Here is a 25,439-nt window from a genome sequence, read left to right on the forward strand (position 1 = left end):
TTTATATTCTTCTTGTTCTGTATTCCTCTGCAGTGGCTGTGAGTCATTACAGCAAAACCCTGCCAGCACTCATAGAGATAGACTGCATGGGAAAATGTTTAGGTAAATTATTAATTAGGTAATACCTTACCTTAGCAAACAACAACATATTTGGCTGGTTAGCGTGTATTTGTGGAAAAAGACCCTGCACGCACAATTACTCTATTCTAGCTAAACAAATAAATTAAAATAGGCTTCTTCTTACAAGCTGCAACAAAACCAAACAGAAAACCAAGCATCTCTGCTGCGATCACTGAGACACATTTACAAAGGAAACTTTATATGTTGAAATATTCACAAGCTAAAAATGCCCAAAATGCTTAACAGATAAGATTCGAATCATTGGTGGTGCAAGTACCTAAACGCTGTATAAACCTAGTGGGTGTGTAATTATTTTGATTCATGCACCACTTGTCATTTCTTGATTATGTCACTGGTGATATGGATACAGTGATTTTACAGCTCACAGCTACGCCCTGAGTGATATCATATCTAGTGATGCGTATGTTTTCACGTCACTGGTGTTTGGATATACTGAACACTAATGGACATGGAGAAGACACATGCTATGTTTGCAGTAACAGAGGTCAATCTCAATTATATCACTGCTGCTCAGAAAATTAAAGAGAAAGGAAGGGAGGAAGAGAAAATACTGGATATGAACGTTGACAGTTGTACTCTGAGTAATAGTGCAGCTGGCCAGAGGTCTTCGACTCCTGTCATGTTGTAATATCTTGGTGAAGTGGAAGAAAGAAGAGGAAATGTAGATGACAAGACCAGAGTCAATGGTTTTGTTCTGCGAGCCTTGCAGTAAGCAGACTATCCGACAATATGTCACTACTGGTATGTCTTGCATTGCATGCATTATAAAGTATGCTCATGAACTATTAACAGCATGGCACTGGCAGACATGTACGCCATGCGGACAGACCTGTCATGTCTTCTGGTGTCAGTTCTTTACCTTGACAGAGATGAGACGCGTTTCAAAAGATTTACAGCAACATATATTATGAATGCAAGAGCTGACTGTGGAGCTCTCTATGATGGATTGATATTTTTTTTTAAATCACAAAACCATAAAAGAAATGTTACTTTCATGTAAAAGGATGCCTTTTTCTTGCAATTAGTCTCCCCCGTGAAGATGTATATAAACATTTGTGCTGCATGAGATGAAAAAAACAAAACAAAAACATCATATTGCAATCATTTTGACAGACGTGATTGCGATATGAGTCACGATAAAGAGTGAATGGTAATTTTTGCATTTCATATTCACTGAACAAACATAAAAATGATGTTGTGATTTTTGCTGGGGTCTGTACCAAATAAGCGTGCTCCCTTACATTTGGAATACAATAGGCCAAATCTGTAACTCCAAAATGCTTCATAATGGTACGTCGTGATAGATTTTGCCTTGTATAAGGCAAAAAAAAAAAAGGCAGGTCCTACAATATGGATATTGCACTTGGCCACATTGCGATTTTGATAATATTTCTATTAATCATGCAGTGTTGACAGAAATAACAATTTAAAAAACTAATAAATAAAAAACAGCTTTAAAGGCAGGTTTGGTTTTGGTTCATTTTGGTTTGAATTAAGTGCATATTAACTATAGGAAGCAAGGATGCAAATATGAAGAGGAAACAGGAAGAGGAGATGGTCTCCTGAGATGCTTAATAAAGAGAACTGTGTTGCAGTATTCATCTTTTATTTCATGGTGAAATCAATCAAGACAGATATAAAATGCCAAATTCAGATAGATAATTCTACTGAGATAATCTCTAATAGACTGTGACTGGTTTCGGTTCATGGTGAGGGACACTGGGGCGAAGACCAGTGAAGAATGGCATGCAATAAATGTTCAAGGCCAGGATGGACTTTGTAAAAGCAATTTTTTTTTAGAAATGTAAAAAAAAATATGAAATTAGTTGAAATAGGCTGATGCAAGTTTACTGCGGTAAAAGAAGTTACAGCTGCTTTTTAAAGAAAATTGTAAACTGTCTCACCTTTGCAGCAGGGATTTAATCTTAGAAGTCTTTCAACTATAATAAAAATTAATTCGAATGGTTTTTTTTTACTCTGACTCATCGTCCTTGACACAAATTACAGGATTGTACCATGAAGACAATATTTTTACTGTACCCTGTACTTCACAACAAATTAAACATGTATAATATTCAATTGGCAAGCGAGATGACTAATCACAGTTATCGTAAAAAGTGATTACTAACAGTATCCAATAACTTTTTATTCAGTGTTCCTTAAAAGGAGTCTGCAGATGACACATTTTCCATGACATTCTAGATATGATGCCTTCATCAATGATTTCCACATTCAACCCTAAATAATACTCTGATTAACATATCAGTCATGTTGACAGAGCAGACTGTGGAAATAGAAAATATCCTGCTGAGCCAGGGTTTGCGGATTGATTCCCTTTTGAGGCAGTGTGGCTTACTGTATGTAACTGATGCACAAATCAACCTGCACTATAAACAAGTGAGCTATGGAGTATCTTTGCAGGTTTCATTTATTTCATAGCATTATTTCTTTTTCTCGTCTGTTTCAAATATGAAAAAGCGGAGCAGAGCTGACAGTGAGATCTGTGAGCTTGCAGGCACAAAAAATGAACCAGAATTTTCCTTGGTTTTTGAAGAATTCTAACAATTCAATATGCAGAGGGAATTAAAAAAAATACTTGTTTGTGCTGTTTTGGTAATGTTCAACATGAAAATAGGTCTGATTAGACAACTACAACATGTTGTAAATACTTTTCTGTTTATGCATGACTTAAACAAGCTACAGCACGTTAATTAGTGAGCTAGGGGGTGCTTTTCGGAAGATGTTTGCCAGGCTAGGCGTTTTACCCAGCCTCAAGTCTTCATGCTAAGCTAAGCTAACTTGCTCCCGGCTCCAGCTCAGTAAAGTAAATGCAGTTCACAAACATAAGAGTGGGATTGATCTTATCTGACTCTGGACAGGAAAGTATAGACAATGAATTGGGAAAAATGTTTGTAATGACATTTCCTGTTTCAGATCTGAAAACACAACAATGGAATTATGATACTCATATATAGCCTACAACATTACAACTTTGAGACTTCTCTGCCTTTTTACTTTGAGAGAAAGCAGCTCATATACACAAATATTGATTGGACTCACCTAGGCCATAAAAAAAAAACCTCATAACCCTCAGTAATACACATGTATTTCTAATGTGTGTGTGGTATTTCACCAAGGTTAGGATGCACAACAAACTAGATCAGAGAAGAACATAAATATTGTATATTATATTATATATATTTGTAATAATGAATCTGTTATTACAATAATTAGTTCTTTTTCCCCCCCGTAGCGCATAAGATCTATAAAATAATAATATATTTAAGTAAATTAGAGTTTTGATGTATCATCATATTATCGTGTGCCAGTACATGTTTAATATGTGAAACTATCAACATATAAATCACAAACTCATAAATACAGTAATTGGATACAGCAGATTAAGTAACGTGAATTACAGCTTCAACATTACATTATATTACATTATATTATGACATAATTATATGGCAACACGATATACATGGTAATCTAATGAGCGATATACTTTATACATATAAATTAGGTAATTAGGCTTCACTGCAGAGGGGTTGTTAGTGGATGAATAGAGGGCCACAAAGACAGGCTGGTTGGCTGGCTGAGTCACCATGCTGATCTCCAAGCAATTATCCTTTTCCAATTTTCTGACCATAATTCTCAGGTAAAAGATCTATGCTCTAATTAGTCGCTGCTTCCACTCAAAGGCACATTATTGCAGACAGAAACAGGGGCAAAGTGGATCGATCTGACAGACAGACAGACAACTGCCAGCTGGATTATCTAATATGTTAAAAGAAAATTCCTCCAAAGCCACCTGATTAAGACTTCAGACGGGGAAAAGATTGAGACAGAGAGCAGCCAGGCCCAAGCAGAAAGTAGACAAAACAAAATGATTAGAAGAAAAGACGTACAATATGATGGAGAAGGTAAATAGGCAGGAGAAGGAGGGAGCAGTTGGGAGGGAGATTGAGAAATAGAAATCACACTTCAGGACAGAGAGAGCGAGAGGAAGGAGAAGAAAAAGGACAACAGCTAAAAAGGATGAGGCAGCGAGAGAAAGATCCAGAGAGAGGAGAGGAGCAGGGGGAGAACATTATATCAGATCTGAGTGGAGGAAGTCATTTAGTTAAATTTAGCCATCATTTAGAAAGCTCTTCATGCACCCTAAACAGCTCCACACCAGCAGGCTACTGGATGCCACAAAATGCCTGCTAAAATCAAAATTAGGGGAAGAGAGGAGAGGAGAGGAAAGCAGAGGAGAGGAAAGCAGAGGAGAGGCGAGGAGAGGCGAGGAGAGGCGAGGAGAGGCGCAGGCTTGCTATGTGACACCTCTCTCTGTTCTCTGTCTTAGTCAGTGCAGTGACGTCAGCTTTTTAACAGCATTGGTGTCAAATCTGGCCTCCCTCCTGTTTCTAGCGCCAAGAAGAGCGCCTGAAAGGGATTATTAGACAGCAAATGTGGATTTTTCATGTATATTTATGAGACATTTATCCTTTTTGATCACTGTAGACTGCAGTGCATCCTGCAGAGGGTGGACGCAATATCAAGAACACCTGTGCAATTTAATAGCACCTTTATGAAGCTTAAAGTGTTTCATTCCTCCTCAAAATACCATTTTGATGTATTTATTTGCCACTTCACAGTCCCACTTACAAAAGAAACGGGTTATATCAGAGAAACAAACTGGAATTAAGGGCATTTTTAAACTTGAATTCTAGAGGTGACGCCTTCTGTGCAGTTGGTCAATTGGTTGGTTGATACGACTGCTGTTACTTCCATAGGGCTTCCACCTCAGCATTTTTCCTAGCTGAAGATGACAGGAGCTCTTTGTAGAAAGCAACAAAATATGTTGCCATAATTATGCAGACGGCACACAAATTTACACGACCATATTATCAGGGGACTATGGTCCAATATAAGCACTGAGTAAGTGCACTGTGAAAAATCAACAATTGGATATGACAGAATTTTCTTCAATTATACAAAAACAAAACTGATGTTAATTGTTTTTGGGGCCAAGGAACGATTAAGAGTCGCTGCTCAGCTTTGACTGGCAATGTTAAAAACCACAGACCAAGCCATAGTTGTTCATACCTTGACATGTTTTACAGAAACTAGTTAACTATGTCTGTAAAATGTAAGTATGTTTCACAGCCTCTGTGGCCAATATTTTAAAGATAATATGTAAATCTTCAATCAACCAATCACCTGGTTAAGATTTTCTGCCGACTAAGATTTTCTCTGTTTGACTGCAAATAGTGAATACAAGGACTTCAGGGTCAAACCCAAGATCCTCGCAATTTCATTTCCTCAACACTCCTCATTCATTTGTGAAGGAAAATCAAAACGGTTAAAGAGCAGTGTAGATATGAACTGAACCAGGATGAAATGTCATAAATGAAAGCAACCAAACTCAAGCCAATTCTTTTGGATATCATTAAAAAAATCTAAAAGGGCCCTATTGATATCTAAAGAGGCATGAGTCGCCAGTTTATCAAAAAACAACACAAACCTAACCACCACAGGAAGTTAATTTACTTTTTAATCATTTAGTCTTAACTGCATATGGAGGTGTATCAGGTTCATAATTAAATATTCATTAGAATACAGGGAAAACTGTCAGCTTAACAGCTCCTGATGCAAAACATTAACTTCATTAAAGCCTAATGTGGCAGGGCAAAGGAAAACAGTAACAGTTTTTCCATCTAGATGTTTTTTTTTCTTTACTGGCACACAGGAATTATACAGTCTGTGTATTTCCAGTCCGAGCTTGTTTGTGGTCTTGTGCCCAGTCCAATTTTATGTACGTTATACCCCTGGCACTTCTGCCTGGAGTTACTTTTATGCTATAAATTTGTTTCACCAAATACATTTTGAAGGAAATGTAATGATATTGACTACATTTTCTCACCATATTAAAGTCATGGGGAGTTTGGGTGCATGGCAACCTTGACACTATAGAGGCTATGGGTCCTGGTACTTGCATGTGGTTAAGGCAACAAAGCACTTGTATTTAAGTTACTTTAGTGGTTAAAGTTAATTTCATGCTTCAAGTCACTTTTGACTTTTTTCCACATTTAATATGGCCCAAATATAGCAATGTTATTTTCTGGAAATTACATTAAAGAAAGAAAAAAAAGTACTAGTATTTTGTTTGAGGACAAGACAATTACGTGTTTACAAAATCAGATATTTATTTTGAGTGGAGAGAATTAAAGTGCATTAAATGGGTCCTACAGAGAGTATTGCATGATGGGTTGTCTACAGGTTGTGTGTAGCATTAATGTTGGTAGTCTATGTTTTTGTTGTTGTTGTTGTTGTTGTTAATTATTCTGTGTTTTTAGTTCTTCTTTCTCCCCTTTTCACCAGGGAAGCAAAGAAATCTTTATTATAGAAAATAATTAATTTAAAGTCATTCAGTTATTACACTAGCTTTGAATCAGCACAAATTCAATCATTCACATTAATGAAACAACCTTTAAAATAACCTTTCGCATGGAAAACACAACACCTGCTTCAAAAGTCTTTTTACTTATATCACAATTGCCTCTTAAATGTCTATTTTTATTGCTGTGAATACATCAACAAATTTCTCCTTTAAAGAACTGTCTTCAAGATTCTTAACAAAAAATACATTTTTATAAGATTTAATTTACCACACTATGGGGATGTAAAAATTTACCTTTGCCATATACTTATTTTTACTAAACAGAACTTCAACACATCATAATAACTCAATGCAACCTCTGTGAAAGTTAACTAGCTTTCCTCCTGCTGATTTTAACATGGATTTGTTGTTTACAATGTAGCATTAGCAGGGAAACAATAAGGTTTGTCCTCTGATGTGTTGATAGGTATTTTAATGCATCCTTTCATCCAGATGGCATCCCGTGAAAGAGCTTTGTTGGTCCCAAACATGTTTTCCATTGTCCCAGGTCAACATTAGTCTCGAGCCCTGATTTTAAACCTGCGCAAAATTGATGTGACACAATGGAAATAAATCGGCCACTGCCATCCGTGTAATCTTATTTGCCATTAGGCCAATGGAAGTCAACAAAGAGAAAATCGGCCGATTAATCTGTGCATCCATTTGTAGTGAGTTTTGCAGAGTTAGTCGGTACTAAAAGTCTTTAGTTATCCCAGTTTAACCAGAGAGTGTGTCTGACAGCTCATGTAACACATTTTGGTACCTCAGAGGAAATAAATTCCTGACGAATGAAAACGGGTCAAAAGCGTCTCCCAGTACACTCACAGCAGAAATGGACCTTCTCGTCTTTGTAAGACATGAAAACTCCACACTTGGCTTAGATCCTATGCATGTTTGATCTTCATATTAGATTTGAATATTATTGTTACGATAATTCTGATGATTATGATGATTGTTTATGTATTATGATGATCATTCTTATTATTAAGCTGTGTATGTTCAACTCTTATCATCTTACTAATTTAAACTCTGTGTGCCATCCTGTTCCTGTATGGGTGTCAGTGCATTCTGGGTGCGTAACTGTGCTGTAAGCTGCTTTGGCACTAGCAGTATGCAGTGCCATACTGCTGCAGCTAAAGCTAAGTCTTAGAGAGATAATGGCTTATTGTCTGCTTCCCCTCAACCATCAACAGATTAGAGGCATGTAGACATGCAGGCTCTCCTTCTCCCTTTCTCTTTATTTCTCTCCTTCTCCTCCCCTGTTTTTTCCTTCTCGCCTCTCACCCTCTCCTCTCCCTCCACTCCTCTTATCTCATTTTTGTTCTGTATAAGCCGACTCACTCTCTCCCTCATCTTACACCCACCCCACACCCCATATAATTTTTAAACATGTTCTCTCTATTTTCAGACATCATCTTCTTTCTCTTCACTGCCAGAAACACAAGAAAACTGCAGCGTCAGCCTGGGCCCCCCCACCACCACAACCACACATTCACCCTACCTCACTCTTTCTCCCCTGTGTCTCTCTTTCTGTGGTACCGACCAGAAAGCTTTTTATAATACCAACAGTGGCTGATGTGGCCATCTGACATTTAGACAAACGATCTATGGAAAGGGCCATGGAAGTAGAGAGGGGAAAATGAGAGTAGAAAGGCACAGAGGATGAAACGGCACAAAAAATAGAGAAAGAGGGGGTAAAGATAGCAAAGCTGAGGTGCAGAATTGTGAGAAGGGTGAAGGAGGAGACAGCCAGAGATACTGAGAGAGAGAGAGAGAGGAGAAACTGAGAGGAATATTGGCAGAGAAGCAAGAGAGCAGCACAGGAAGAGGATAAAATGGAACGAGAGAATAAAAACGGTGGTGAAGAGAGGAGGAGGAGGAGGAGGAAATGCTCGGGAGTAGAGTAGTGAAGAATGAAGAGACCGAGGAGGATAAGAAGTGGATAGAGGGCAGATGAGACTGTGACAGGAGAGTTATTTCAGTGGTCATATAGACATCTCAATGAAAATGCCAACAACCTAATCAAAGGACTTGAAAGGGCAGAGAGAGAGGAAGGAGAAAGAGATGCGGGGAGGAGAATGAGAAGGAGTGAGGTAGAGGAAGTGGATGAGAGAGGAAGGACAGAAAGGGACAGAGGGAGGGAAACAGGGAGAAACCTGACAGAAGAGAGGGAGGACAGACAATGAGGGAATAGATGGAGAAAAGGAGGAGAGCAATTAAAGTGGAAGAGAGGGGAGAGAAAAGGCAGAAAATTGAGAGAAATGAGTTGGGCAAGGGGGAAGAGGATGAGCAGGGGAATGATACATGTATAACAAACTAGGAAGAAGAAGGAATGAGGAGGAAAAGAGGACAGAAGACATGAGGCAAGAAAAAAGGGCAGAGATGAGATAAGGGATGAGTGGAGAGCGAAGGGCAGAAAATGGGGTGTGAGAGAAAAGAGAGAATCGCTTGCTTTTTTGACATTCATGAAGCACTACTTGAAACTCCTCATAGAAGCAGCTTATTGTCTAATGTGCTGAAGATGTGCTGAAGGGCCCTGATACCGTCTTTGCCGGCGAAATGTGGCAGAATTAGAGCAATTTGAGTCGAGAACATTGTTCAAAAATCCATAACTAGTCTGAAAAACAAAGTGAGACTTACACATGCTTACATTTCAGAGACTGCAGACTGAAGACAGGCGGGCAGACAGACAGGAAGACGGACAGAGAAGCTGTGTTATTTAGCCGTCATTTGTCAGACAGAAGTAAGCGATTGCCGTTGTTCAGATTTAATGGCCTGTAAAGGACACTGCAACATCAATTTTCATATAACTGTGTGTGTGTTTATGTGTGTGACTGAAAGAAAAAGAAGGGGGGAAAGAGCGCGGATGTGTGTGTGAGTGTGTGAGTAGCTGATATTGCTATGCTGGAGTCTTGAAGCCTTTTACAACCTTTCCTTTATTATTTCCTTATCACAGTGCTTAAGGCCTTTCCTCCCTCCCTCCTCCTCCTCCTCCTCCTCCTTCCACCTTCTCCTCCTCCTGCCCCTCTTCCCTCTCCCTTCACTCACTCCTCGTTTCCCACTCCTCACCATTTCTCTCCATCCATCTCTCTTTCCTCTCCAGCTAACATGGTGATATTGCTCAGTTTACACTTTGACATGTCAGCATGGCATGAAAACTTGAGTTTTAAAACAGTCTAATCTTTTTTTTTACTCAAATTGATGAATTGTTTAAATTTTTCTATTGTCCTGTGTTATTTAATTTAGTTTACCACAATTCAATTTGACATGATTTACTTTGATTTGATTCCACTAGATTTTGGTGGATAGAATCCCACTATTTCCCCCAAGGATGGAACAAGGAAGCATTGGTAATAAAGCACATTGTGGTCTTTAATGGAAACAAATAAAAGCTAAATTTAACAAGAAACAATTTAACAGCCATTATGTGCTTAGTACGTTTCTTGGCCTTTGGACCCTGGAAACTAATTCCAAACCTTTCTTTAGAGTTTAAACACATTTAAGAGGCCTCCCTTTTCCTCGGTCTCTCCATATGCTCTCTCTCTCCTCTCCTTTCCTCTCCCGCTCTGTCATTACAAAGATACCTTGTAAAAAGCCTTCAACAAATCAGCAATTGCCTCAGTCAGTCACGTAGCCAGCCTGTAACACAACCAATCAGCCAGCAAGTCAGTCAATCAACTTAACAACCAGTCCATCATTTAGTCAGTAAATCATACTGACAGTCAGTCAGGCAGGCAGCCTGCTGGCCAGTTTCTCACCTCCTCCCTTCCTCTCACACTGTCTTCCCTGTAGGGCTGTGCTGCAGTGGCACAGTGTACCACGGGACCTTTTCAGCAACGCTCCTATGATGCTGGTTTCCAACACGCTAACATCTATTAACACCCTCCTGGTTTATATCTGCCTCTCTCCCAATCTCTTTTTAAGCCTCCCTTCCTCTGCCTCCTCTGTCTTCCTCGCTTTGTGCACCATGGTACAATTTTTTTTGCCATGTCCTTACGATGTAGGTTCAACACTGCTAGCGACCATTACCGATCATTAAAAATGGATAGCATAAGAACGATGCTACTGGAGCAATGATAGCCTGTGGCTAATGCATTTATACTCAGACGTACAACTCACACACATATGCTCAGTTGAAAATGCATAAACACAAATTTACACACAAACAGGCCAGCTGTTAATGTGGAACGGCATAAAAAACACACGCAAGTGCAGAAACACATACACACACAGATAGGACTCCAATAATTAACAACCCCTTACTGACATTCACGTATTGTGTGTTTGCACACAGGGATCTGCCTGTGCTCATTTGCACATATAAACCTCCTTATGGAAATGCAGTTTAAATTTTTCACATGGACACACTCATACAAGCAAATACACTCACTCATGCAAACTTGTCTAAACAAGCAAACACTAATACAAATACGTAAACAAATTCAAGACTAACACATTTACTTTCAACTTGCAGCACTACATTAATATGACACAGCTTGTACAGAGTTCGCATGGTTGCACTCAGAAAAGCTGTGTACACACACGATGTCTCGATACAGAGGCACACACACTTTTAGCTTACGCATGGACATTTACACACAAAAGGGCACTCAAGCACAAAATAATCCCCTCACTGCTCCCCCCAACACACACAGATCTAACCCTAACCCTAAGCATTTTTCTCTTGAAGGCCGACACTCACATTCGCAGAAATTTTTTTTTTTTTTAAAAATGATTCATCTTCTGCAGACTTTTCAACTTTTTCCAGATTCAGTCTTACAACATAAACACACTTCGCAGAGCAGTGAACCTGTTAATGTGAGCGACAGCAGCATTAAAACACAGAGTACACATCATTTGACTTAAAACACAAAAAAAGACAATCAGTGAGAGAGGAACGTAGAGTCAGAGACACTAATAAAAAAACTGAACCCTTAGCCAACCTGGAGAGTAATTATTACTGTGGCTCTATGTATTTCTTTCTGTGTGTGTCTCACTGTCTCGCTCGCTCCCTAAAATCACATTAATGGATGAAAGTAGCTTCTGCTGCTGCTGACTCGTCGCTTTGAAATGGAAATGTAACTCATTGCCTCCATATGTAGAGCGCACATACACGCACACACTCATACAGTACACGACACACAGACACACACGCACCCACACACACACAGCTGCATAGGTGTGCTGTACCCCTCTGTCTCTCTCTCTCTCTCTCTCACTCACTCACACACACACACACACACACACACACACACACACACAGATACACACACACACTTTGCCCTTAAACCATGGAACTAAGCGGGAGAAAAACTGAAATAACACTAATGTAACATTAACAGACACATTAGCTTGCTTAATGTTAGCCCGCTAGCCAACCATTAGCCTACAGCTTATAGAAAATGTCATGCTAACAGAAAGGCAAAGCGGAAATAATAAAACAGCAAAAGTGCTACATTAAGAGATACATTAGCCTCTATATTCGGTGGACAGCAGCACTAAACCACCAGATACTCAGGTTTAAAGCTGCAGGGTGGTACAGCAGATGGACAACATCATTCAGCTGCATTGAGGATCTTTATTCAAGCTAAAAAAAAATCTCCACCCTTCTAAAGTGTCCTTGAGCAAAACACCGAACTCCTACCAGCTTCTACCAGCTGACCCTGCACTCTCATCAAAAAGTGATTTTCCCTACCTGGATCAGTAATTACCATATTACTTTTATCTGTGTTATTTTAGCTTGCTAGCCTTGGGAAATGCTCTAGCAAGGAACAGTTTTACATTCAGACGGACAATGGCACTACATCAAAAAAAAAAAAAGCATCCTCATTCATTTCAATGAGACCAATGTGCTGACGCAGTGAGGCCACCGTTGCAGAGGGCTCCTGCTGCAGTACTTCTACAGGTCTAGCTTTTTTACTCAATACAGCAGTTAACAACAATCAGTGCCGAACTACAGCTGTACAACATTAGTGCCAGATTCACTTGCTGATGTAAATACTACAGTGTATTTGACCGTAATGCAATTACTTAACTTTAAAAAAATGTAAACAAACTAGATACAAATATTTCAACTGAATTGAACAGCAATTATTCTTACTTTAAACTCAATTGTAAAACCCTTCCTCATCAGAGTATAAACGCTGTGTGGTATCTATCTATAACAGTCTGCCAAACTTCATTTTGATTTGCATTTCCTCCTCCGTCTTGTAGAGACACAAGCAAAAACAATGTTGTTTTTTTCAGCTATGCAGGAGCATTATCACCTTAACAGATCTATAGCTAAAATAAGGCATGCATATATACAGTAGATGATGAAAACAGTCAGTATAACCAAAATAGGTAAACTCTGCCAATCAGGAAGTGCTGAGGAATACTGCACTGAATCTTCAACAAATGTTTAATTTGTTCATGGATTCTGAGAAGTATGGCAAGTCATATTTGGCACTTAGAATTTGAATAAAATTCAAACATGGAACGGCAAGTGTGCAGCACTACTACTTGAACCACTACGCTGCTACCACAATGCAATATAATGCCATTAACATAGCAAACGAATGAAATATGGTCTTCACTGGAACTGGTAAAAATGTACCACAGCTGTTGATGTTCTGAATAATTTGTCAAATTAAATTTGGATATTGGTTGTCATGGATGTCTTGTAACCACACCGACTGATCTTTCATTACAAACTCCAGTTGAGAAGTTCATTTCATGCTTATTTTTAGAGCTGGCTGGCTGAGTAATCCTGTGTTATGAAATAACCCTCAGCTCCCACCACAGCGAGGCGTCTGCACCACAAGGTACAGAAAAACAGCAACAAACTGCTGTGCCACAGTGGCCGCAGTAAAAGTTCTATCTGAGCTAAATGCAAAGTTTAACCCATTATAATACTTTATAGCCTGCTACAGCACATACATAGCTCATCAGGCTTATATTCAGGGTTTAAAAAGCACATTGTAAACTGTATTTAGATACAGGGACTAGTGGGGGTGTAATGGTACATAGAAGTCATGGTTTCTTCCATACCCCAATTTAGGAGTTGCGGTTCCGTGCAAGCTCTGTACTGCGACCAAAAAAAAACATAACGGTATGTTTCTTTTCAATTACTTTGAACAGACAGTGGTGCCAAAGTGTCAAAGACATACAGAATCATTTGCTAGGGACTGAGGAAGCATTTTGCCCACTGGCAACTTTGGTTGACTAGTTTCATTGTAAAGTAAGGAACATTTCAAACACTTCTGTATTATACTGTACAAACTCTGAACTAACACTTTCCCAAAATGCAGCAGATCACAAAAGACTATTTAACAGACAAGCACCTTTTATACAATGAAAGTACAAACACAAAACGTATAGAATAATAAAAAATAAAACTTGTGCATTAGAAGGAGTATTTCAGTTGGCTGCAACACTGACACACGATCCTTGTCCTGTATACAACTCTATCTCTGTTGCTGCTGTCCGGGAACCTGCATGTGGGTCTTGAAGGCGCCACGCTGAGCATGTTACTCTTAGGCTCATAAAAGTTTGACTGGCTCGCACATTAGTCAGCTTGTTTTGCTAGCTTAAGCAACTAAAACTTTCCAGACAGAATTTGCACAAGTGAACTTTGGTTCAACATTTCACGTAATCGTGACCCCGTACCGTAATCCCATACTAAAGACATTACAAACACCACAAAGTCTAGTATGCAGACAACAGTTGAAAAGCAAATGTAGTAGTCTCTATTAGTTGGGTTTAAAGATTTCAGAAAAAATCATAAACGTGATGGTTCAGAAAAAGAGCCTGACAAATAAACTAGACATGGCATTTACTCATGCATACTAATGGGTGGTAAAACACAATCAGGCCCAGCTATGCAAGAGCACTTTTATGATGTTCATAATTTCAAGCTCTGTCATTCTATTTCATATGATATACACATGCTCTTTTATTTCTTTTTTTCATGCTGTCCTCTCTGATTTGAAATGACAGATGGATGTAAGATTCTGCTGTGTGTGATGCAGTATTTACTGCAAGCATGAAATATTCGGGCCCGGTCATTAATATCAACAGATTTTAGAGCCCTGTTTGCCCGTGCCTTTAGGTCAGCTCAGTGGATTTCCCTCCATATCTGAGGTATAAATTCAGGGCAGACAGGGTTATGATGTCATTACTTAATGCCAGACATTACTAGCCGAGCAGCACAAGATGGAAAAGTCATTCCTGATTAATCGCGTCAGCTGGGGAATACATTTTCATTTTCTCATTCACTTTGTCTCCCAGTGCATAGGAATGACTATCCTTCCTCTCTGTCCCAGTGTCTCTTAAACACACTGGCTCTGATCTCTGCCTCTCTGCCTCTCTCTCTCTCTCTCTCTCTCGCTCTCTCTCTCTCCATCTCTCCATCTCTATGTCTTCGCACATATTCTCCTCTGCTCTCTCTGTCTCTCTCTCTCTGCCCTCTCCCCTGCATTAGTCTACTGTATGTAGGCCATGGCTCTTTTAAAAGTTCTGTCATTTGAACACTATAAAGATAGATTACTTGCTCATTTTCAAGCCAGTGTAGACGGCTAAAAAAGGACAATTTCTCCCCAGCATCACAAGCATAATGACCCATGCACATTTAACATGTACTTTGTGTGTTCTCTTATCAGTAACTCTTCTCTGTGACACTCAAAGTAGCACAGTTCCACTTGACATTTTCTGCACATATATACACACACACACACACACACACACACACACACACACACATATATATATATATATATATATATATATATAACATCTGAGATTAAAAAACAAATGGTTCATTGCTTCCCGTATTCATTAGATCTCTGTGTAACTCACTCTATCTCCAGTGTCTCTTTCACACACACATTCACACGTCACCTCTTTGCTCTCCATTGAACTGTGTACTCTGCGGTAGTTAACTGTATTGAAGTGTGTGTATTCTCTGGTCTCACTGGACAACTAGAAGGACCCTCAAGTATCTGAAAATCATCAGTACTCATTGAGATGTTTCGCTCTTTCTGTTGCAGGTGCGCATACACACTGCATACACATGCAGGGTCTCATGCTCTTTTCTCAAGTTCACATGGTTTGAACTGTGTGTAGACTGGTGTGACTGAGGGGATTCAATTATTATACAAGTACCTGAAAATACTGTACAAAATGTCTCAATTTCTGTGTATGTGTTTGTCTCTGTGTGCAGAGAAATGCATCATCAACACACCAACACAAGCACAGAGATGCCCACAAATATGCACATGCACAGACATGTGCTTTTGCATATAGATAGGCACTGTACGGTACGCATGAGAATTGCTGAGCATCTGCTGAGTAACAATATCAATACCAATCAGAGCATGTCAACTCCTTGACTTTCAGAATATATCCTGTGGTTATCTCAAGTCCTGTGTTTTGTTCTGGATGTTAAACCTCACCAGTGTTGAATCTGAGGTAAGCTACAATTATACAAATTCAGTAATAATAAAATGTAACTTAGTACTATAAACTATATTTTAATTTGTATTCAGTGTTTATAAATGTTTAATAGAGGGACTTTAAGCGAATGGTTCTATTCTTCTAAATTCTATGTGTTAAATATCATAAGCACAAGGTCCACTTACTTAGCTATTCACATAACTCTCTACCATATCCCAAGGCCTTCTTCAATAGAGCTTGTTTGGGTGTCAGCAAGGTGTTATCTGAGTGCAAGACCTCTTTCATGTGATACCAGCTGATCACATATAGATGAAATCATTACACAACATTGAAGAGGTTCCATATACTTAAAAAGGCCACTGGATATGGTCAGAAGTTGCTCAAAAAGCTAAGTAAGTGGTCTTTGCTTTTACAATAATTACCACAGACAGTATGCAGTAGTGTATGTGTCCTAAATGTCTCACCGGAATATATTATTAATCACTGTTTGACATACACACTCATATTTGTTTTTCACATTTTAAGATGCTTTCTGAATTTTCACAAGTTTCATTGGCACATTTCACACTTCTTCTATATGTCGAATACCTTCAGTTTTACTGTATGTACCTACAGTGAATTTGAACCGGGCAGACTGCTCCATTTTAATTAGTCATCTTCTTACCACAAGAGAAGTGTGTGTGTGTGTGTGTGTGTGTGTGTGTGTGTGTGTGTCTGTGTGTGTCCATTTCCCATGTGTGGAATATTATTATGCCAGGCAGAAGGACAGACAGCTAGTTCCAATATCTTGTTGTTTGGCATTGATTCAATGTCAGCTAATTGTCACCGTGTGCATGTACTTTTGAGTGTACGTGTGTGTGTGTGTGTGTGTGTGTGTGTGTGTGTGTGTGTGTGTGTGTGTGTGTGTGTGTGTGTGTGTGTGTGTGTGTGTGTGTGTGTGTGTGCGTGTGAACTCGTGCGTCCCAGTCTTAATGTCCTCGTAAGGATAAAAAGGTACATTTAATCAGCCCTCACTTTGAAAAGAAACTAAAATAAGTCACTAAAATGTCCTATGTCTGTGTCTGTGTGCGTGTGTGTGTGTGTGTGTATGTGTGTTTATATCTCTAAGTGAACAAGTGAGTGTGTGTGTAAGTGATTAAACAAGTGTTTTACATTCCCAGTGGAGGTTTAAAATGAAGTTCTCAGACATGTTATTCCCCACAAATTGAGTGTAGGTGTGTGCCTGTGTGTGCGTGCCTAAGCGTGAGTGGTTGCCAAAAATGTCTTTTGTACAGTCCCCTGTAGAGTATAGTTAATAATATATCAATTATATAAGCACTAGCTGGGTTTAATGGGAATTGTCATCACATTTGGACATTTGGACGTGTCTTGGCTCAAACAACCTGTTGATGAATTAGCTAAATATATTTTTTTTCTCCCTGTCTCAGCTTTTGATCAAGACACACAATTTGGCAGCTAAAAATATGTGAATATTGTAAATATAGGAGTAGGACGGGCCACGAAAACTGATTTTGTATCGTTGCATGGGCAGCCTATAAGCATAACGATGATTCACAATTACCATTGTTTTTTAAAATCCATTTGTATGAATAAAACAACATTGCTCAATACAGATTCTTGGTTTAAAAAACATCTTAATGATGTAGTTGATTGGGAATTTGGCTATTTACTCCTGGGTAAAATGTGCTTTAATTATCACGTATGTTTATGCATTACTATTACGAAGTGCTTACTACAAGTAACAATTACAAAAGTAATTAATTTGATGATTATTAAAATAATCCCCAATATCACTGTGAATGCAGCCCTCTGAGGATTGAGAACTTTTCACTAAATTTTGCAAACGTGTTAAATAATGAAAAATAATCACATCTGTTTAAACAATTCTGTTAAAAAGAATCTCTTCCTCCTTCCACATGCTGCCTGGGTTGTTTATTACCACTTCAGTTTATGTCTGAAGATACCTGACTTTTTGTGACATTTTTAAGTGACATTTCCAGACAATCAATAATTAGTTGTGTGTTAGCATTTAAAGTGCAACATCACATTTAAAAGGCTGGCAACGATCTGGGGTTTGAGGTTTGATGAAATAAATTATTACCACCCTCCGTCTGTCTTTCCAGATGTCAGTCTGCCCTTTAATTTTCTCTTACTCTGTCTTTCTGTGTGTTTAACCCTTCAATAACTAAAATCACTGCAGGTGTGCAGCACATCACACTGTTATAATATGACATGGAAAAGCTTAATTTGTATCCAAGGTCAGGGATTTTAGATGACGGATTAAAAAAGTAAATTACATGTGACATGTAAGTCATGTATGTGATTTTGTAGGTTTACATTGAGAGGAATAATCTAGTATAGAATCTGTAGCATAAATGGCGTCACTATAAAACTGCTTATGATGGTGGGAGAAACATTCTGTACGAAAAAAATGCAGATTTTATAGCTGATAAACAGCGCTATAGGAAACACAGACACAAACAAGTGCTCACGCAGATTGGAGTTAAAGATAAACTGCAGGTGATAAGAAGAAGCAGTCGCTTCAATCACAAACAGCTTAAACGCACCATCATCATATTCATCAACATACACAATTCTCCCACAATCACACATTCACTCAGATTCCTTCATTTCCAGGTTGACAGCCTGCATGTATGGAAGGAGAATACAGATAAAGATAACACTACCAAATGCACAGCATGCACACACACACACACACACACACACACACACACACTCACACACATATACACACCCACACACTCACGCACTCACACACACACAGACTCACACACTCACACAAAATATCTTACATATATGTACATATAGGTATAGCATTCATATATTATAAAAGGGAAACGCATGGGCAATACACAAGAACAAAATAATGTTACATACAAACAATTATCAGGAATTTTAAGATACTGCTAGAAAGAAATGTTCTTTTTGGCAGAGGGGGTAAATCTGACAGATGTTTGTGTGTGCATGTGTGTGTGTGTGTGTGTGCGAGCGTGTGTGTGTGTGTGTGTGGAGGGGGGCAAGAGTGAACCATAGAAGGACAAGCATTGAGAATGAGAGGGAGGAAAAGTGCACACAGAGACGCTATTGATAAACAGAGTAACAGTAACGCTCCCACCAAATGAGGAGAATGTTAACACTTTCTTCTCTGTCCATCTATCCATCTTAAACATGAGGAATCTCCTTGATCACTAAATCCTCACCAACACAGACCTGGTGGGCTGCTCACACAAAGCCACTGAGACAACTGCTCCTCTGTGTGAGGTGACTCCACAAAATCATGTTATACAATGAGCATAGGATCTACTCTCTGAATGCCCTCTTGGGAGAAATTTCACCCCATCTCACTCAGTCTGAGTTTGCTTATAGACAGTAACTAGGTTATTAAGTTAGTTGCCAAGCTTTGCCTCATACCAAACAAGCTTTTGAAATGTTCCTGAAATGTTTCCCCCCTCATTGCTGTCTAAACTCAGAGAAACTGCATGAGGTCTGGTGTAAGGAATGTGTGATTGATTCTGAAGTTGGTTTATTTATTTTGACAACAATATCTGCACAGCATGGAGGGAGGCCCAAAAAATGAGCCTGCCCACACTGTTCCCCAGATGTAATACTGTGTCCAAGTTGGGCAAAGCACTCTGTTTCTCTCACTGGCACATACACGCCCGCGCACGCACACATCCACGCACAATAACTTACTGTGCGTGCATACAGGCTAGCTCTCATTTTCTCTTTTGCCGTCTCTACAGCTTGCTTTCTCAGACACGCACGTAGAAAAGGACACAAGCACGCCATCGCCAGAAAAGCGAGCGCGCACACACACACGCATATACACGTAACTCTTTCACACACACACACGCCCGCACGCGCGCACGCACGCGCACACACACACACACACACACACACACACACACACACACACACACACACACACTAACGCTGTCCGCAGCCACGAAACGTTTCCTTTCCCCCCTCACTCTCGCGTGCGCGCTCACACGCAAACAAACCAACCTGCGAATATACAGATCCCCTCGCGCATGCACACACATATGCACACATGCAGGCGCGCAGGCGCGCGGGCACGCACACAAACACGCAGACAGACCGAAAACCTCCAAAACTCACCCTTGGACGAGGAGAAATCCCCGAAGAGAAGCCCCAGCAGGAGGAGAAGCGGGAGGTCGAGTCTAAGCCTGCCCGTTGTCTTTACATTCAGTCTCCTCCTCATCAGCAACATCTCCGGCGCTCCCAAATCCGTCATTTTGCTGTTAAATAAATCCAAGCTGGCTTAATTTAAAAGCCTTCTCCCCACCTTGCCGCTCTGCCTGACTGAAGGAAGCGGAGGGGGGTAAAAGAGGACGGCCGCCCCCCCCTCCTCCTTTTTCTTTCGTTTTTATACAAAAAAATAATAAAAATTACACCCGGAGATCAATCACGAATATCCCACACACACATGTCCATGGTAACGTTTGGACAGGATAACCGGTGACGGGTTGTCGGTCTGAGATCGGGCAACACGCTGCTGGTGTGAGCTGTCATAGCAGAGACCGGAGGACCGGAGGAGAGAGACAGAGAGATGAAGAGATTCAGTGAAGGAGAGAAGAGAGGTGGTTGGTAGGTCCGCACAGCACGGCGAGCGAGCGACGACTGAGAGAGAGGGGAGAGAGAGAGCACGGGAGAGAGAGAGAGAGAGGGGGGGGGACGGAGACGCAGAGAGAGAGAGAGAGGTTAGTCGGGGAAGTAAGAGATGGAGGGAAAGTGCTGGGTAGTTGAGGAGGAGAGAAGGGGAGGGAGAAAAAAGGGGAACATATAGAAAGAGTGGCTGAAGAGCGAGAGAGGTGAGAGAGAGAGGAGGAAAGAGGGGTGAGAGTAAAGAGGGATGAGAACAGGGTTCCAGGGGAGGGCAAGAGAGGAAAGAGAGTATAGGAATGAGAGGCAAACAGAAAAGAAAAACTGATGAAAAAGAGAGGAGGCACAGAAGACAGCAAGTTTGAGATGGAAAACAGGGAGGAGGAAGGGTAGAAAGAAAAAAGAAGGGAGGAAGGAAGCATGAAAAGGAGATAGAAAGGAGAAAAGTACAATGGGAGGGGTGGAGCAAGAAGTGATTGATGAAATGAAAGAAGCAGGAACGAAAAAAGGGATTTCAGTAAGAGAGGGACAAGAGAAGGGGATGAAAGAGAGATGTCAGGGGGAGATGGAAAAAGATTGAGTGGGGAAGAAAGGAAAGGGAGGGAAAAGAAAAGAGTGACAGAGAAAAAAATGGAAAAGCAAAATGAGAGTAATAATGAAAGAGAGATCTAGGAGGGATTCAGTTAAATTTGGGAAAAAAGAAAGAGATATAAAGAAGGAAAAAAAAGGGAGAGGAAGGGGTAAAAGTGGGATGAAAGGAAGGGGAGGCAAAAGAAAAGGTAGGAAAGAGGGATGAGGAGAGAGGAAAAGGAAGGGGATGGTAATTTCAGGAAAGATAGCAGGGAAAGGAAGGAGGGACTGAGATGGAAAAGAGGAAGAAGAGAGAAAAGGAGGGGAGTATGAAAAGAGGAATGGGACAAGAGATTATTATTTATTTACCCTTTATTTTAGGTAATCTCATTGAGACAAAGGGTCTCATTCTCAAGAGAGACCTGAGGAGCAAAGACAGATTCAGGGAGGAAAGGGGGCGAGAAGAGTGAAATGAAGATGCATGACAAAAGAAAAGATCCATTTCAGGAAAGAGACCGAGCAGGAGTTGGGAAAGAAAAGGGAAAACATGAGTGAACAGAGAGGGTGTGTGAATTTTAAAGTGGATTGACAGTAAAAAAAAAAAAAAAAGGAGGAAAGGGAAAAAATGGTAAAAAAAAAAAAAAAAGTTGGTTGAGATATTCTTGAGGACCCTAGAGTCCTTCACAGAGTCTGAATGTTAAGATACTGCAGGAGCAAGACTGTGTAGATGTTTAGACTACAATGAAAGACGCAGCTGTATGACATGTGAAATTTACTGTTAAAGGGTACATGATTGCTATGTCTCTGTCCATGCACGTGTTGTGTTAAAGGCCTCTCAGATTTGTGTAATGAATATATATTTGAGAAGAGACAATTGAGGCTCACAGAGTTTGTTTTATTATTCATCAAGTTTATGCTATTATTAATCGAGTTTACTTGATCATTCATCAAAGTTAAGACTGACCAAGAAGAATTTCTACAACACACAAGACGTGAGAGGAAAATGAAAAAAAGGACAGAAGAGAGAAAGACTAATGGAAAAACGGACAAGAACGCAAAGGAAAAAGTGACTGAAGAAAGAAAGGGAATGGAAATGGGCAACATACACACAGTGGGAGTAATGGCAGGAGAAAAACATGAGGAAAGAGGAGACATTAAGACGTTAGATAAAACTAAAAAGCAAACTACAAAAACAAGGACAGAGGGGGTAAGGGAGACTGTTGGTCCAAGCCTGCCAAACACACACAGACACACAGACACACACACACACACACACACACACACACATACACACACTATCCTTTTAAGTACATTTCCAGACTATGTGATTTGAGGTCACATGATGTTAAACAAAAAAAAAAGAATCATCACCCTCTCGCTCTTGCCAATCAATCTCAGTGCCATATAAACACCACCCCTCTCATCTCTATAAGTGTGTGCGAGCGCGTGAGTGCACCCCAAACAGAGCCACGAGCCAGTTATTGATCCTCGGTCCCTAGTGGCATGAGCAGAGGATCACGCTAACAAGATTACAACGCTACAAACATGACGCGGAGACTTAGCCCGCTGAGCCGCCAAGACGACCAACAGCAGCAGCATTTAGAGGCAAATGCAAATTAAACGTCACTCCAAATTTGGCCCATTACAATATTTCACAGCAGGTGTCACCGGATGCTGTCACACAATGGATGGAAAAGCTAGTGAGTGGGAATAGACTTAAAATAACTTAGTGTAGCATTTGTCACGTCATCCATAGTTAGTAAAGTTTTTTTTCAGAATTTAGATGAGGACATAGCACTTATTGTCATCTTGGCAGTGACTTCAGTAAAACAATGTTAAATGTACTTTCCTTTAGTCTTAATACCTTTTTATGTATGTTTCTCCAAATCATAATTACAGAAAATATGAAGGAAATATCCTTACAGAATTGTATTTTAACACTGTAGTGGATTTTTTTTAAAGGAAAAGTAAATAAGATTTAAGGGGATTTAGTGGCATCTAGTAGTGAAGATTACAAATTGCAACCAGCTGAAACTTTTTCTGGTTAGAATTCCTTCAGTGTTCATTGTTCAGGAAGTTTTTACAGTGAGCAATATTGTCCGCAGAGATCTCTGGCTCTCCAAAACAAACGAATCAGGTGTTTCAAACCGGGCAGAACAGTGTTTTTCCAATGCTCTTGCTGCAAAAGGGCGACTGCAGTGTCCGACATGAAAATACATATCGCCTCGTCTAGAGTCATTGTTTGTTTTTAGTACAACATGGTGATCGCTGCAGACAAGGACCTGCCTCCTATGTGGATATAAACCACTCATTCTAAGGTAACAAAAACACAACTATTTTTATTATCATGTGTTAAATGATTTAGAAAAGATACTTATATTATATTTAATTTCTGCCAAATATATCCCCCTTAACTCTACATACTGGACATTTAAAGCCAGCTTCTAGCAGTCATTAGTGGTAATGCATATTAAGGCAATTCTCAGTCAAGGATACTTAGCCCCTACAATTCAGCCTCTTAACCCAAGAATGAATTTACTCAAATGTTTCCAGATAGGTTTGTATTTGTTGCATTTACATATTGGAATAATCAGAATACACTCCAGCTGCTAGCTACTACAAATTGAACAAACACTGAATTTGAGCTAATCCCCATTTTGCTTCAAACCCCTAAACAGTCCCCTTGGGTCCTCTGACCACATGTTACAGGATTTATAGGCTACAGCAGCTTGTTTTTGCTTTAAATAGTTTTAATAATAGATTTGTTGCTAATCTCCCACATTGATAATCCACGCTGATTTAGTTCCACTTGGCAACCTCCTTGTACAGATAGTTAACCATCTCAGCTTTGATATCACAGCCTGTGTGCGTATGTGTGTGTGTGTGTGTGTGTGTATGTGTGTGTGTGTGTATATATGTGTGTCCCACATGGGTCTATACAGTATATGTGTTGTGATGCATGTGTTAGTATGAGTGTGTGTCATGTGTGTTTCAGTGAGTAGCTGTGTGTGTGTGTGTGTGTGTGTGTGTGTGTGTGTGTGTGTGTGTGTGTGTGTGTGTGTGTGTGTGTGTGTTTTGTGTGGGTTGAGCCATTTCACAGCATTACTGTGAGTCATCCATCAAGCTGGTAGCTCTCTGTGCATAGGGCTAGTTTAGTCATTTTATATATATTTATAAAAACATCTACTGGTGGGAGTCTTCATAACAGCATACGCTCCTGAAAAGACTGTCGTTTTCAACCTAGACAAGAGGGTCGTTTGACAAAACGCATGCCTGCTACTGCTCTTTAACAGACAGGCAGGGAGCAAGGTAAGGAGACGGCACAGAAGACAGATAAATGCATATATAGACAAATACTGTAGGTAGACAGAGGGACACAGAGAGACAGATAGAGATGTGGGAGATAGAGCACATTCATTCAGCACCATGGACAGCTCTTTTCTACAATTGAGTGTAGCCAGGCTGCCATCTACTGGTCAAAGATAGACTGCAGGAGACAGGAGGAGAAGTTAAAGAGAGAGGAGGGGATAGAAGAACTAAAGAGAAAGTAGGATTTTGATAATATAAGTCTAGATAAATTGTAGATCATTAATTATACCGAAATATAATTTCCCTAGAGTCAGTGCTGTGCATCCCATTTTTGTCTAAAGGCATCACTGTGTGGGTAAATTTAAATGTGGCATCCTTCAAATTACTGTTGAGAAGTTCTGCCATGTAAGCGTGGGACTCAAATAACTAAAGTTTGTTAGATCATCTGGGGTGCTGCAGTGATCTCTCTGGTTTTACTTGACCATGAGCAGCTTTGCAATAGCAACTTGTAACCACATTCATGGCAGAAATCACAGGCACAACAAGCAGTCACTGTGCAGCTGTTAAGAAACAGCCTCGGCTTATGCTGGGCTCTGGTGTGTGTGCTACTCTGAAGAACATAGCTGAAGAAGTGTGAAGAAGCAGTGTCATTAAAGAGTAACTTATCCCCACACTTTTGAATTGAGTGCCTCCTCCCTGGAATGTGAAAAAAGTCTCAAGATGGGCAGGTCTGCAGGGATGCTGAAACATGCCCAGGCATGTGGCCCTTCTCCTTCCACAGCACCTCCCTCCCTTCACACACACACACAAGGTAGTCAGTTGGTGAGAGTACAACAGGAGTGGCAACGGGAGCGGCAACAGGGCAGGACAGGGGGCTTAACTGGTGATAAAAGCAGGCTTGTGCTACCAGGATCAGCCA

At 40.0% G+C, this 25,439-nt stretch overlaps 1 protein-coding gene across 2 annotated transcripts in view; it reads right to left on the bottom strand.

Annotated features, from left to right (window-relative positions):
- The window catches only part of LOC121944114 (CUB and sushi domain-containing protein 1-like), a 464,794-nt gene extending 444,174 nt beyond the window's left edge, over nt 1-20,620 (bottom strand). For both annotated transcript variants that reach the window (XM_088078923.1, XM_042487796.2), the window contains exon 1: nt 20,138-20,620. In XM_088078923.1, the coding sequence (XP_087935049.1) occupies nt 20,138-20,273 (136 nt within the window). In that variant the 5' untranslated portion in view covers nt 20,274-20,620. The remainder of the gene's footprint in view (nt 1-20,137) is intronic.
- Nucleotides 20,621-25,439: the final 4,819 nt, after the last annotated feature.

Source organism: Plectropomus leopardus, chromosome 1 (assembly GCF_026936395.1).
Source record: "Plectropomus leopardus strain MGB_pleo_1.0 chromosome 1, ASM2693639v1, whole genome shotgun sequence".
In the NCBI taxonomy this organism is placed as follows: Eukaryota; Metazoa; Chordata; class Actinopteri; order Perciformes; family Serranidae; genus Plectropomus; species Plectropomus leopardus.